Source organism: Anabrus simplex, chromosome 13 (genome assembly GCF_040414725.1).
Source record: "Anabrus simplex isolate iqAnaSimp1 chromosome 13, ASM4041472v1, whole genome shotgun sequence".
NCBI classification, from domain to species: domain Eukaryota; kingdom Metazoa; phylum Arthropoda; class Insecta; order Orthoptera; family Tettigoniidae; genus Anabrus; species Anabrus simplex.
The window spans coordinates 59,711,455-59,728,098 of NC_090277.1; the positions used below are offsets into that span (position 1 = coordinate 59,711,455).

Genomic DNA, 16,644 nt, shown 5'->3' on the forward strand with positions numbered 1-16,644 from the left:
TACTTAATTAAGGCCATTGCCGCTTCCTTCCCACTCCTAGGCCTTTCCTATCCTATCATTGCCGTAAGACCTATCTGTGTCGGTGGAACATATAGCAAATCGTAAAAAAAATTTTAAAAAATTAAATTAAAATAAAAAAAATTAGAGGCCAAGAAAACTGAACATTTGGAAAGTAACCCAAACAAATGCAGAGATCCTTCAAAGGATGAGAAAGGATAAGGTAGTAATGACCTCTGTGAAAGGGAGAAAGCTTCAATACCTTGGTCACATCATGAGAAGCAGAAGCAGGTACCATCTACTGCAAGAAATTCTGCAAGGAGAGATGCCCAGAAAGAGAGGTGTTGTCAGGAGACGAATCTCCTCACTAAAAAACCTCAGAGACTGGACTCTCAGGCCATCAGCAGAGTTGTCCCAAGTGGCTCGCAACAGAGGAAGTACAGCCAAGATGGCTGCCAACATCAAGAACGGATGAGGACTAGAAGGAGAAGAAGAAGAACCCAAACATGTTCACAATCAAGAATTTGTCAGTCCACCTTAAATCAAAGTTGTGTTAGATTATGGTTTGTTTGTTGGCATTGTTTGAGGGAGAGACATCTGAGATGGTACAGCCATGTCGTGAGAGCAGCAACCATTTTCACTTCCGATGCCTAGAACTTCACTGTCGAGTACAAGTGCTCCTGGAGGAGGTTAGAAATGGTAGTCACTAACATAAAGACGCACAAATGAATCATACTGTTACACCCCGTAAACTAATATCCAGGGTAACTGCCATGTGCAAAACAAACAGCAGTTACACTTGCTCAGAGTGAAATGGTAGGGTACTGGTAGGCTCTCACGGGTATCTGGAGCCATGTTGCAGCTACTGAAAGATCCCTAGAGCAAACGCAACAATTGAGGTGGTCCCAGAAATGCTCAGCTGGGTTCAGATCTGGAGTATTAGGAGGCCAGAGAAGTTCTTAATTATCTTTGCTCTTCCAGTGACTGTGGATCATTTCTAGCTGTGTGACATGTCACATTGTCTTGCCAGAACATTCTATCTGTCCTAAGAAAGACAGTCAGCATGTGGGAGTGTACACGTTTTACAGGGATGAATTCATCATATATGCTTGTCTGTATGTGCAAGCTTTTGCTGCTTCACTTTTAGTATAGAATGCACTAGTTGGATGCATGTGTTACTAAAGGGTGTTACTATTTCTCTGCTTTTGGCTTCTGAGGGCTGGGAAAATGTTGATCATGTTATTTGCCTGTACTGGTTAGCAATTCTCTGAGACACAAGTTGTAATTGAGATTTTTCTGCTATGTTTTAATGGACTTAGCATAATTACAAAACCATATTACACATCATCATCATCATCATCATCCCAATAATTTTGCATGGCTTCCAGCACTGGCTGGTTGTCTTTAGAACTTAAGCCTCTCCATCATCTTCTCTCTTCCCACAGTATGCCGTTCTCTCTTTTCATCACCTGATTCTCGACTCCTTTCAGCCATCTGACCCTTTTGGTCACCTGCCTTCCACTTCCATCTGATGCATCTTCTTTGGTTTCCTCTTCTTCTCCATTCTCTTCACATATCCATACCATCAAAGCCTTGATTCCTCTGTCTTATCCTCCAATGGTTCCACTTACACTAGTTCTCTAATATTCTCATTTCTCATCTTATCTTGACATAAATATGTCTTATGCCTGGGGATCGTCTGAAAATTTGCATCACAAAATTAGAGATCCAAAATGTGTAACGTGATGTTACCTAGCAACCGTGCAGGCTCTGATGACCATGACTGAGAGACATAAGAGTGAGAACGTACTACCCGTGAAACTTTTAGTGACACTTCGGCTCCCTAGTGGACCTCGGTTATCTTCAAGATATGGATTGGCAACCTATGACACCAAAAGTGAATCGATTGGGCATTGCCGTAAGACATCTGGTGGTGTAATCACAAAACTTCAGATACTGTTGTTATTTTTACAACAAAACAAAGAAATATAGGTGAAAAATGAACTTTTGAAACCTATTGCAATAGCTGAGGAAAATCCAAGTACATCACATGAACACCTTAGAACTCCTACTTGGAAAAGAACGTCACGGTCTATACATACTGAGGGCAGAAAAATTAATAGCAGACATTGAAGACTGCTGTGATACAGAAAAAAGAAAATAAACAGTTTCTCTTCCCCCTCAGTAAGTCAAATGAACGATCTGCCACATATACGGGAAAATTTGTTTCCACAATTAAGAGATTTAAAACATTTCCTGCCTATCCACGCACCCCTAGTAAAAAGAGTTAGGCCACTCTGTCTATTTCATTATGATTGATATTATATGGATAATAAAGAAAAATTTTCCCAACAAAACTACAACATGTATGCCTGTGTGATGCAATTGTGGGCTTTAAATAATAAATGTTTTGAAAATTCATTTCGATCACACTCTCAATGCAATTCAGATTTCAATTCCATTCAGTTGGCAGTTCTGCTGGAAGAATTAAGTTCCCTCCTTGCCCCTCACTCCCGTAAAACGAGATTTCACTGAAAGTTTCTCAGATAGTAAATGTCATACTGTGGTTCCTTCCTCTCCCTCTCCTTTATTTTTCCTACCTTTCTTTGCTCCCTTCATTCCTTTTCTTCCTCTGTCCTCCTCTTCCCTCCTTTTGTTCCTTCCTCTATCCATTCCATTATTCTTTCCCCCTTTTCTTTTTTCTCCTTTCCTTCCTTCCGCGTAGCCTCTCTCCCTCTCTCTGCGCTCTCTCCACCCTGAAAGATGAAACACAGAGGCCTTGCACACATAAGTTTAAACAATTGCGAGGATCAGCTTAAGCCTTGTCATCACCACATATGTAGGCCATCAGGCCTGACAGGCACGATCATTTCAACGTAGCCTCATGCAGGAAAATCAAAATCATTCTTCTTCCCTGGACTTTGCTCAGTTTGACTACCTGGAAATGACTTAATTAATCAATCAGTCAGTCACCACTGATTTGCAGTTACGGCTGTCTCCCAAGTGGCAGATTTCCTACCAGGTGTTTACCAAGACTTTTCGTACGTTATTTCAAAGAAGCTAGAAATTTATCAAACATCTCCCTTGGTAAATTATTCCAATCCCTAATTCCTCTGCCTATAAATGAATATTTTCCCCTATTTGTAGAGCCCTGCACAGATGCGCATATCCACAAAGGTAGTGTCTTGGCGGATGCAAACTGTGTGGCAGTGCGGATAATTTTGCTGATAAAATCTAAATAATTTATTATTTATTTATCGTATGACGAATGTAGGTACAAATATATATATATATAGTTTCAGGATAAATGTGCGTAGTCACAAGTCCGTACAATACTACAACTTTAGGTCCAGTATTTTGACCCAGTCAACTGCTTCATCCGATGTCCAGTGAATGTCCATTAGCATTCCTTTGAAAGCTCGAATTGGGCAATCAGCAACAATGTGGTGGATTGACTGAGAAGAGGCACCACAATCACAATCTGCAAAGCTAGTACAACCCCATTTGCACAATAGATAACCACATCTGCTTCACGTCCGTAGGTTTAACCACTACACTGCCCTACACGTGTCCCCTCGATGGTGCTAAGAAAGCAACAGTGATAAGATGAGACCGAACTGTCGGAAACGACCTCTCGGCCAAAGAGTGAACAAGAAGGAGATGCGTGGTCCTTTTCAGGACCCTCATCTTCGTAGAATTGGACCATCGCTGCGCATTTGTCTAAATAATGAAGTTTATTGATTTTCACTCAGGTATACCCTTATTTTTGCTTGTGATTAGGCGACCCTTCACACTGATATGGGAGAATGGTGATATATAAAGAGCCTTGAGACCATAAAGCCGTAAATCTCATCCGAGCCTAACTGGCTCCTGTTCGCAATTAATGGAAGGAAAGGACAAAGGTCAGTACGTCGGTAGTTGTCGCAAGAGAAAATCCCTCATAAACCTGTGACTGTAGGGGTTCTGGTGCCAGGTGCCAGGCCTCTTGTATTTTATTAACAGATCTATCAGTTCCATTACCTTGGATGTAATATACTGTAGTTAAATATTTACAATATCTGCGGATAACCATTCGCGGATGCGGATAATATTTTGTGTATCTGCGCAGGGCCTCTACCCATTTGTCCTCTTGAATTCCAACTTTATCTTCATATTTCCTTCTTTTAAAAATTCCATTCAATCTTATTAATCTGCTAATGTAATTCCACATCGTCTCTCCGCTGACAACTCTGAACACACCACTTAGTTGAGAATCTCGTCTTCTTACTCCCAAGTTTTCCCAGCCCAAAGTTTGCAAAAACTTTGTAACACTACTTTTTGTCGGAAATCACCCAGAACAAATTGTGCTGCTTTCCTTTGGATCTTTAATGGTTCTCAAATCAAGTAAGCCTGCTGTGAGTCCCATACATTGGAACCGTATTGTAATTGGGGGTCTTACAAGTTACAGTATGTTTCTAAAGGAAAGCAGCACCTTGCCTCAGTCCAGGTTCCATCATTTTATTTCATCTCAGTCTAATATTTTAATTGTATTATGATTGCTTCCCTTATAAAAAGGCTGCCAGATCAACAACTGTGGTAAGAACTGTATTGTATCTAGTGCTCTATTATGCTTCATTTTTTCACAAGGAAAGAGTTCATTGCACTGGACACAATTTCCTGTTTTGTATGGGTCTCTAGAAATAGTTATCTATGGTGTTTCTCCTTCAATTCTGGTGGCCTGAATTCTTTGGAACTTTGGTATCTATTCTGTTATCAGTGGTGACCAACAGAAATGTGAAAAAATGTCTCCTTTCCCATCATCATTATTACCACCTTAGGTATAAGTATTTGGCTAAGATTACCTCTCACCTTTATCCTTCATACTCCATCCATCACCTTGTTCCAGTCCAAGTTCGATAATTTTATTGTGTTTTCATATTCATTATTCTTTCATTTCTATCTGATCTCATTGTTATTTTATATTATGATTGCTTCTTTTATTAAAAGGCTGTCAGATCAATAAAACTTAACTGAAAGATATCCACAAACATACAGTCCAAAAGAACGAATTTTAAAATTGCTATATAGATTTATAAACGTTGAAATCCACAAATTAAGTCAAATGATATATAAAACTATCAAAGAAATGTCATTAAAAAAAACAAGTACAGTACAAAGCATAAAAAATTATTCTGTGCTATGCGTACTGACCACTTGACTGCTGTACAAGCAATCTTGCTGAGGACCATGGTATTTATTCTGAGTCTTCTGCAAGCACTTGCAAAGAAATAGGGATTAGTATCATGTGCTCCAACCATTAATCTGATGACTTCAATCTAATTTTTTGTTTATTTATTAATTTTTTTACACATTGCTTTACGTCGCACCAACACAGATAGGTCCTATCGTGGCGATAGGATAATTAAGGGCTAGGAGTGGGAAGGAAGTGGCTGTGGCCTTAATTAAGGTGCAGTCCCTGCATTTGGCTGGTGTGAACATGAGATACCACGGAAAACCACATTCAGGGCTGCCGACAGTGAGGTTCAAACCCACTATCTACCGAGTGCAAGCTCACAGCTGTACGCCCCTAACTGCACAGCCAACTCGCTCATTTAAAAAAAAATAATGTGGTGTGATTGATTCAAATATTCTTTTCCTCATCAGTTATGTACAAGTTGGAAATAATAAATCCGAAACAAAAGTAATGGAATGCAATCAAATAAAGTCAGGTGTTGCTGGGAATATTAATTACAAGATGAAGGTTTAAAGAAGTAGAGGAATATTGTTACGTGGGCAGTAGAATTAGGATGGCAGATGTAAGGACAAAATATGGACTGGTAGAAGCGATGAAGGCTTTCATTAAGAAAGGAAATTTACTCACTTCAGACATAAAAACAATTATTTGAAAGATGGTTTTTTAAGACTATTGTGGAACGTTCCATTGTATGGAAGTGAATTGAGGAGGAACAAGTACGGAAAGAGAGTAGAAGCTATCATGTCCTCTTAACACTCTTGTATCAACTACAATCTTACCCATTAACTCGTATCACTCCTTCCAACTTCATAATGGCTATGCTATTAATTGTAATGATCATTCCTTTTTTTTTTTTTCTGATAAACATATTTCTGTTGGTCACTGGTGGTTTGGTTGTAGTGGTGCATGCTATGGTGTGTGTAGGTGGTCGTTGGGTGGACGGTGGAAGGAGCAGCATGGACCGCGGTGACTTGCGCCCCCCTCCCCCGCCAGTCTCGCACAACATGGCGGGAGCCGCTTCAGCTGCTGCGTCTTCTGCAGCCAACGCACAGAATATGGGAAACCTGCTGCATATGGCAGGTGGGTCTTGTGTGGTAACTTGTTCTAACCTGACTCTTCGCCTGTTACACTTTTTGTGTTCTTTGTTTTTAACTTTCTGTAACCTTTGATATTTTCTATTCTTCAATGAATGTCATAAAGGCACAAACATGCTATAGCATAAACACAATATCAGGTCGGCAGGGGAATAAGGAGCAACGGAAAGTGGGAACTAGGACAAACGTGGAAACACAAGGACTATTTGTGCGCTTGCACTCAAATTACTGTAACTCAAAAAGTATTTAAGATATTGACCTTAAACATGGAACTGTTCTCACCAGGTTGCTTAGTACTTGTGTACAGTGTGATACCATTCAAAGCAGCACCATTTGTGAAGAGGGACCTACAGTCCTATGTTTACGTTTTCATCAGCTGTTTCCATGGCTAAATGGTTAGCGTGCTGACCTTTGGTCACAGGGGTCCCGGGTTTGATTCTCGGCAGGGTTGGGAATTTTAACCATAACTGGTTAATTCCGCTGGCTTCAAATCGAAAGACCTGCATCTGGCAAGTCAAACTTGTCCTTAAACACTCCCGGCACTAAAAGCCATATGCCATTTCATATCAGCTGTTTTATTTTCTTAATGAAAGTTTTATTTGCCACCTAATCAAAACTTTTTTTTTACTAGGAATAGTTTTAGCCAATATAAACAGCCATCTTCAACTATTCATAGCAAGATAGTTTAGAGAAGAACATAGTGCCATTAAAATTGAATGTCTTAATACAAATGTCAAATAGAACTGAATCTTAAAAAGCTATGACCACAAACATAGTCACAAAAACACACAGGTGCACACAATTAAAATATTCAGTATGGTCCATATACATGAATTGTTTATCTTAATGAACACTTGTTAATTAAAAAATTACATTAATCTATCATTGTCCGTTGATGCTCATAAAAAAAGTAAGTTGTGAACATACATACAAGAAGGTAAGGATGTTATAATACACTCCCCGTGAACACCAAAATTGCTGTGTGTTAAAATTATCACAGTGTTGAGCTTGAATAATGAGTTTCAACTATATAATCTACTGAAGACACTTAAAAATATGCTGTACACTGTACAATTGATTGAAGTACTTATATCAATCGTCGTCATTGTCGACTATCTCCACTTGCCCGGGTGTGTTGTGCGAGCCCCGTTCATCTTTGTCTATGAACCACTGTTCTCTCGTTATCTTCTCCCAATCTTGTCCTCTTTCTTCGACATCTTTCTTCACCAGATCGGTCCATTTTCCTCTGGGTCTGCCCACTGGTCTTTTTCCGTTTACTCCTCTTTCATATTATTTCCTTACAGTCCTGCTTGCACTCATCCCTTTACTTGCCCAAACCACTTCAGTCTTGCTTTTTGGATCCTCTGTAGTAGCAAGTCTCCTGTTCCCACCTTCTCACGAACATTTTCATTCCTGAACTTGTCCTTCCTGGTCTTCTGTATCATGGTGTGTAGGAACTTCATTTCTGCAGCTTGGAGTTTTGAGTTGCCTTGTCTCATTAACGTAGTAGTTTCCAAGCTGTACATGAGGATGGGTGTAGAATATGATTTATATAATGCCACCTTAGCGTTCAGTGTTGCCATATTAGACCAAGAGATGTTCTGATGTTTAAGAAATTAAGTCACGTTTATCCGTAAGGGCGATGTGAGGGATATCCCTTGAGGTTCCGGTAGTATGCCTTGTGCAGCTATTAGTGTTTTACAACAGATAGATTAATGTCATTTTTAATTAACAAGTGTTCATCAAGATAAAACATCTTGTATATGGACCATAGTGATATTGTGTGCATATGTGTGTTTTTGCAACTATGTTTGTGGTCATAGCTTTTTAAGATTCAGTTTGATTTGATTTTTGTATTAAGACATTCAATTTTATTGACACTATATTCTTCTTTAAACTGCCTTGCTATGAATAGCTAAAGATGGCCATTTACATTGGCTGAAACTAGTCCTAGTGAAGAATACATATACTGTATGTCAGTAAAACTTTCATTAAGAAAATAAATCTTATCCATCAATTCTTCTTCTTCTTCTTCTTCTTCTATGGGGTCGCGGGTGCGAACTGTGTCGCACATGTGAATTTGGCTATGTTTTACAGCCGGACGCCCTTCCTGACACCAACCCTATATGGAGGGATGTAATTACTACTATTGCGTGTTTCTGTGATGGTCGGTAGTAGAGTGTGTTGTCTGAATATGAAGAGGAAAGTGTTGGGACAAACACAAACACCCAGTCCCTGGGCCAGAAGAATTAATCAGACGCGATTAAAATCCCCGACACGGTCGGGAATCAAACCCGGGACCCTCTGAACTGAAGGACCTCAGCGCTGACCATTCAGCCAATGAGTCAGACAAATCATACCCATCAATACGGGTGTAATAATGAAATTCATTGCTTATACATATTCATCAGCTGTATTGGAGTCGCTGATGTTTTCCAACACACGACATCGTCCACGATTTGATGTAAAAGTTCGAAAATCACTTTTGGAATCCATAATATCATTAGAAATGCCCAATTCACTGTATTTCAGTATATCTGATAACCAGTCTGCACATCATTCATCACAAATATCTGTATCCGTTAGCAGCTGCATGCGCCGCCCAGCTCCACATTTCCAATATTATTTTCTTAACTACATGCAGCTGCCTTACACTGTATATCCACGACTATCCCATTGGAAACTTACAGTCTCGCCAACCAAATTGTAGCAGTGATCAAGGAAAAGATGTGGATAAAAGCAAGATTTCTCGGGGCCTGTCTCCTGTGTGTTAATGCAGATGGATTCTCTCTTCATCATCCCCAGCTCTTCTACTTCCATTTCTTATCATTCCCTGACAAGATTAATGAAACAAGGGGAGGGAAGGTACACATGCATTTCTTGTATTTGTAGATGCATGCTGTCTTACCTTGGTGGGAGAGTACGTGTTGCCATCCAGTTCATGGATATATATATATTTTTTATTTTTATTTTTTTAAGTGTTAAGCGTGGCAATCAGCATGAGTAAACCATTCATCAAAAGAAGGCTATTCAGAATAATTATTGTTTTATTATACCGTATTCTGCGCACTAGTACAGTTACTTCAAATTAGGAGGAAAAATCAAAACAAACGAACAAGCTGGTCTCACAATAAATTGCCTAGTTCACATAGGGGCTTGGCGAAAATAATTCAGAACACTTACCTGTAATCAAACACTAATGAAAGAATATATCAATTAATACATTTTGCATTTGGGGACAAGGAAAAAAAAGCAGCTCATAAATGAGAAACCTTATAAATAAAAAACTCAGGTAAATTTTAATAGGAAATGTGTTGCCTTTAAAAATTAGTGTATAAATGCAGAAACTTTTTTCTTTTGTTTGCAGAAACTATGTAATTGAATAATGAATAACTGAGGTATTCACTGTTATTGCTACGGATGCTATTATTTATTTATTTATTTATTTATTTATTTATTTATTTATTTATTTATTTATTTATTCATTCATTCATTCATTCATTCATTTTATTTATTTATTTATTTATTTATTTATTTATTTATTTATTTATTTATTTATTTATTTATTTCTTTATTTCTTTATTTATTTATTTATTTATTTATTTATTTATTTATTTATTTATTTATCCTCATACAATTATTGAGGAAAAACGATGTAAGTCCAATAAGATGTAAACAATAATTCAGTTATGATCACAATTAATGAAAAAAGTATAGAATGAATAGGGAGTAAATATGTCACTTTAAAAAGAAAAATACATAATTGCCTAATCCTGCATTGTTTTAGTGCATATTGTAATAACCAGCCATTCAAGTTATTATTTATTATAAATATTCCAAGAACCTGGCCCTCATAACTTGGACCTTCTTGTTGTAGTATAGCTTTCACTTAGTGCCATTTTCAGGAACCAAAGGAAGTCACAAATGAAGACGGCAAGAAGCTTGGATTCTACTATCAGTGGGTGCTTAACAGGAAAAGGTGAAGTCAATATCAGTATAATCTCACAGCTGGCACATGCTATTGCTTATGTATTATTTGTATTGCTCAATCTACTGTATTTCCCTCAAAAGTCCTAAAATGTTTAAAATCAGAGGTGAGTAACAATGACATCCATCATCTTTCATAGATCTTCTAAGTCCGTGGCTTTATTTATATATATTCCCCTAAAATAATAATTCATGATAGACCACTATGCCACAGTAGTATGTCTTGTAGCCCTGTATGTTGCCAAGTGCTTGACCATCGCTCACCACTATGAGGTAGAAAGGATCTAAATAAAAGAGAGGTAATTCCTACTAAAGATCCTAGATCCACATCAGAATTCTGAGGGCTAATATCGGCTGAGGTCAAACGCAGAGCTGTGTTGTACATTTGAAAAGCTCTCTTTCATGAGGAAGCACCATTTCATATTTTACTGTAATCTCTTTTGAATCCCTAACAAGTACCACTCCATAGGAAACTGTAGGCACTGGTTCAGGAAAGAAGTAATCTCAGAACCTTGGTACACAGGATAAAGATCATCCAGAAAGAATGAGAAGGATAACTGGTGCAGAGTACTCTGGAGAGAGAAGATCCACATTCTTCAGCAAGACGGAGTGCTGGTATTCCAAAAAGGCTAACAAGTGTAAAACGTTGTTGTAAGTGGGCAAAACAGTATGTTTTTTTAAAATGCATGGTAAATGGAAAAGTCAAAAAATGGCTTACCTCAGGGAAGTGTATTGGCCCCCATCTTATTTAATGTATACATCAACGACAAGATCAAGTTTGTGAAAGCTTTACCGATACTAATAATCTTGCTCTTGTACTTCAGTCTGATAAGTTTGAACACAAAGTGCACGTGCTTACAAATGCCCTAGAACAACTTAGTTTTCACTATGAAAGGAATTGACTCTTAATCAATCCTAAAGAATTCTAGTAAAACTTGGTAATATATGGAAAGTTGGGAACATGAATACCATAAACACAATGACGGGTTAGCATTGGAAGAGAGAACAATAGAAAAGGACAAACACACCGGGTAAGTTGGCCATGCTGTTAGGGGCGCGTAGCTGTGAGCTTGCATCCGGGAGAAAGTAAATTCGAACCCCACTGTCGGCAGCCCTGAATATGGTTTTCCGTGGTTTTCCATTTTCACACCAGGCAAATGCTGAGGCTGTACCTTAATTAAGGCCACGGCCGCTTCCTTTCCACTCCTAGCAATTTCCTATCCCATCGCTGCCATAAGACCTATCCGTGTCGGTGCAACGTAAAGCAAATTTTTAAAAAAAAGACAAACATGGAAACACAAAAGGACAAGGACACTCTCCACATCTTCAAATGGATGGGTTCTCGCCTCACCAGTCCAATTCTTCTGCAGCCATTTCCTCTTAAACTCGACAAGCTTCATCACTTGTCGAGGGGTGCCTTCTTATGAAACTGGGAAGCAGAAAGTAGTCCATTGAGGGTTGAGGAGAAATGAGAAGAACTTCATGGCTTGGGCATTATGAGAGCATCTTGGGAAGCTTTCCGTTAACACATTAACATTTGTAACAGGCTGGACTTGGGTGTTAACCCACTGGTACAAACAAGAAATTTTCAACGAGAAATAAAGTGTAACCTAAGAAGCCCTGATTTTGCCCCTGAATTTTTCAGAATGGATTACAACCAAGAAAGGAGTTCCAACCTCCCTGTGGACTTATGCCATCAAAATGAACTGTAAAGTTATAGCAGTCCAAAACGTTCCTGTCAGAAGCCAAGAAAACCATTGCAGTCACTGCAGTGAGACAGAAACCCTCCCTCGTGTGCTTGGTTTCTGCCCAAAAGGGAAACTCTTGAGAAATAACAGGGTCAGGGGTAGTAATTCAGAATTTCTCAAAGAATTTGGAAGATTTGAAGTCTATGAAGAAATGCACTGCATCTCTATCGATGGATTTATTAAACATGCAGACATTGTCACACTTGACAGGAAGAGAAACAACAGCGTTTTAATTGAGCCAACAATACGGTTTGAGAATAACAATTCAAAAGCCAAAGAAGTTGATTCTGATAAAAAGAGATACTTCTGACCCTGTTCAAATATTTTGAAGAAAAGTATCACATACTCACCAGTTGCTGGGAGGTTATTGATTTGCTCTTCGGTGCCTGACGATCTATCACATAATTTTTGGTTAATTTGTTCCTTAGTTTTGGTATTTATGTTTCGTTCTTAACAGATATTTATTTGTATGTTGTACGTAAATCACTGTCAAGAGTAAATCATCATTTATACGGTATATGCAAAGAAAAATAAAGTATACCTCATCGGGGATAGCTGTACAACAGGGAAATTTCAGAATTTAAAATAGATAAGCTCATTTTAACCTATACATACTGTATGAAAATTTGAATGGCATTACAGGACATTGCTATCATTTTGCTGCTGTTACTGTACAGTGCTCCTTGTTCTAGGGCAGCCATCCCTAGTGGATTTTGTCTTTATTTATTCGACATTTCAGTATAATTTACAATAACTTCAGAGGCGTAAGTATTCAGATAGCTGAAGGTCTGCTTTTAAATACAATCAGGGTTAATGAGATAATGTATTTTTCCTTGACAAGCATTACAGTAATTGGATGCCGTTATGCATCACTAGACCAAGCGCCAAAAGTTGGTTGCGAGATAATCGCTTTTAAATTTGGTTCTATGTGTAAATTTGAGCGAACATAATTTTACTAAATATGGTATTACTGGTGTTGTAGGATAATAGATTGTACCTTCTCACCCAATTTCAACATTTTTATACTCGCACTACATAGATTTTCTTGAAGAAATGGCGCTTAGTCTACTGATGCAATTTAAGGTTTTTCTCAAGTGCGAATAATGTATCACGATGCTACACCAAAAACCCTCAACTGTTGAGTATCTACTGAGTAAAACTTCAAAAAATACAACGTGGCAGCAGCCACGATTAAAAACTGAATCTCCTACTGTCTGAAAAGGCCCGCTAAGTGCTTGATCCACCACGAGCCGCGCCACAACTCCGGTACATTATTCAAGTTTTAGATGGAGAAATTATAGAAGGAAAGCTATTCTCTAAAGTCGTTGCTATAACGACTTACTGATTTGAGGAATTTCAACTTATCTGAGTCAAATACCTTTGTAAGACATGAGCCATTGTTGTCTGTACAATTTTTGAATGGATTTTCCTTCACGATGGGCCTATTATGTTCTGAGAGTACAGTATTGACGTGATATTTTTAAGCCTTGTTTTGTTCTGCTTGAGACAGAAAATGTGATTAAAGTTGTTTTCTCCCATAAATACACACAAATCACTGGATAGGTAATAATATTGTTGCTCTCAGTTCATTCAATCTCGAAATCAGGATCTCCATTAAACCTATCTACGTCATCCACGATGTCTGAATCTGCTTGAAGATTCTGGTAAAATTGTTTGGCATCTGCAGGTATTAGGTGCATCAGCGAACCAAAGTCTCTTAGTTTGGCTTCAGAGATAATAGGTTTTCCTTTTGGCCAAAATGGTATTAATGCCTGGTGAAAGGGAACTCTACTTTCCCGTGGTCGTCTCTGTCTTGACTTATTTAGATTTACTTCCTGAGATTCACCATCAAATTCTAGAGAGTGATTCTCAGACTCAACCTTCTTAGCAAGCTGCATAAGTAGCATTGTCCTTCTCCTTACTTTTGGGAGTACTTGACACATCGCTTAAATTCGTCACTTGATAAACTACTCAGTGTATCACCACGTAAAAATGTCAGCACTATCGAAAACGTGGGCTCCTTCGCTGTCATCCGCGCGCAATGTGAGAAATGTGGCGCTTGGTCCAATGATGCAAACTGGAACGTCGCATAGTCTACTGATGCAATATACATTTTTACTGATTCCCGCTTTGTCGCTTAGGTTTTCTGTTTATTAACAACTAATGGCCTCTTGTAATGCAGTGGGGAATTTTTTATAAATAGTTCAAGCCTTCCTCTACAAGATGGCACTAAAATCTCAATTTTCGTCAAATGGCGCTTAGTCTACTGATGCATAACGGCATCCAATTGTTTTACCCCTCCCCCATTACTAGCCTAGGTGAAATATTCAACAGATTGAGCATATACAAATAATACTTCCTCCAGCTTAAAGAGATCTGCTTTTTATCAATGCACAAATATTTTCCACATGTGTCTTTGCTTTTGCATTGAACTGCACTTTTGATCTTGCCTTCACTTTTCTTGTAGAGCTTTTCTGTTCACAGCGAAGTATTTTCCTTCCATGTCCGTCTACTCTGACAAATGACTGAATCCATCTTTAAAATATCTCCTCCTCTGAATACTGTTTGTTAATTTGAGTCTTCACATTTCCTCACATCTTTTTTCAATTCTCTCCGAAAGTTATAGTTGCTGCTGGTAGAATCGTGGGATTTCTTTCACATACTAACTTCAGAACAGCTCCCCCAGACTCAGAAGATAGAAGTCAGTCCTCTTTACCTGCCCAGGATAATATTACCGTGTTTACGCGAATAATCCCCGCCACCGTATTTACGCGAATAATATCCGCCACCGAATAATCTCGCACCCTAAATTTAGGAAGGCTGATTTTGAAAAAAATGCCAACATTAACGTAAATAAAACCCGCACCCCACTTTCGTGCCCCAAATTTTTTTAAAAAATGTGGGGGTATTATTCGCGTAAATACGGTATTATTATTATTATTATTATTATTATTATTATTAGTATTATTATTATTTTGTTTCAGCCAGTTATGGACCACCCTATTTGAACCGTTTTCTTTCTTGAGCTTTAACATTCGCCCAGTACTCCCGCATCCTTCTTCGGTGAGCTTCCTTCCGTTCTTCGGTCCACGTCTTGCCTGTCTGCATTTTAGGTTTTATTTTAAAAACTCTGTAGACCTTCAAGTTTCTTCTTTAAAGGATCACTTTGCAAGATGTCATCACATAAGATCTCCAATTCTTGTAAATCTTTTTCCACCTCAGTGAATCCCTTTAGTTTTCTTTTTTTTCAGAAAGTAGGCAAAGATTTGAGTGAACAATGTTTCTAGTCTCATTTGTGTTAAGTGACCATAAAAAAAAAATTATTACTATTATTATTTCTTTCTGCATTAGGATCTCGTAGGGACCACAAGACAATTTCATTGCTTCATTCTTTGTTGTTCCTTCTTCTTCCTCCTCCATTACTCCTTCATCTGCTCTTCAGACCATTTAGAGCCTCTTTTCTTTCCCTAGCGACCTTGGAATCCTTCCATTTTTAACACCTTAACACCTTGCCTTCATGAATCCAGGTGGTTGTTGACTTCTTGTTCCAAAGATATTTGAAGATCTGTTTAATAACCTGTTGTCATCCATTCTGTATAAATGTCCAAAAAATATAAATCGCCTCTTCTGCATTGTATCTGTTTTTTCGTTGTGCCCAGCTGTGGAGTGCGTTTGAACTTATTTTGCACAATGTTTCTTCTTCTTTTCTTCCCAATATCTCTTCATTTTTTCACTGTGTTCCTTTCTGCGTGTTTCTGTCCAGCCTATATTTTTTCTTGTTGGTTTCTCTGCAAATTTATGTTTGTTTACTAAGCTTCTAAATTTCATTCTATCTTGAATGGTTTCGTCCTCAATACCCATTTCTTGTAGATCTTCATGAATTTCTGCTAACCAATTGTTGCGGATTTTCAGGGTTAGAGCTAGATTTAGAATTTTCTTTGTCAGCCTGTTGTTATCCATTCTGTGTAGGTGTCCGTAGAATTTTAGTCGTCTCTTTCTGATGGTATTATTATTATTATTATTATTATTATTATTATTATTATTATTATTATTATTATTATTATTATTATTATTATTATTTAAATATCTTGGAGAAATCATCTCACACAATTTAAACAAGAAAGAAACATGGATAAATAGAACTAACAAAATGAAAAAAAAAAAACCTATTTCTAATCTGGGGAACGTATAACAAAAAATGCCTGTCAATAGACACTAAGATCCAATACTGTAAAAATGTACAGAGGTGTGAAAGTGATTAGACTCAACACTTCTTTCATATTTGCACCTTTGCACACTTGCACTTGCTTGCCCATAAAAATGCTGGAGTGGAGCTCCTGTGAATTATACTTGTTCTCTGTTTAAAGTAAATTATAGAACGCAAGTTACATTTTCTCACATTTACATCAGTAACAATATTATAGTCAATAGACTAAATTCCAATGTTGAGGATTTTTAATTTCTCTTTTGAGTGTAATTAGATAAAGTGGTTCTGTGATATACGCTGGTAATTTGCTGTGCTTTGTACTAGTTACAATCGAATCTCTTGGAAACTGAAATAAGTAATCTCAATATAATATGTATA

General features: G+C 37.8%; 1 protein-coding gene across 1 annotated transcript in view; it reads left to right on the forward strand.

The window, feature by feature from the left end:
* Nucleotides 1–16,644, forward strand: part of LOC136884742 (dystrophin) — a 267,166-nt gene that overhangs the window by 225,097 nt on the left and 25,425 nt on the right. Inside the window, exon 18 of the mRNA XM_067157032.2 lies at nucleotides 6,155–6,310. Coding sequence (XP_067013133.2) covers nucleotides 6,155–6,310 — 156 coding nt within the window. The remainder of the gene's footprint in view (nucleotides 1–6,154; nucleotides 6,311–16,644) is intronic.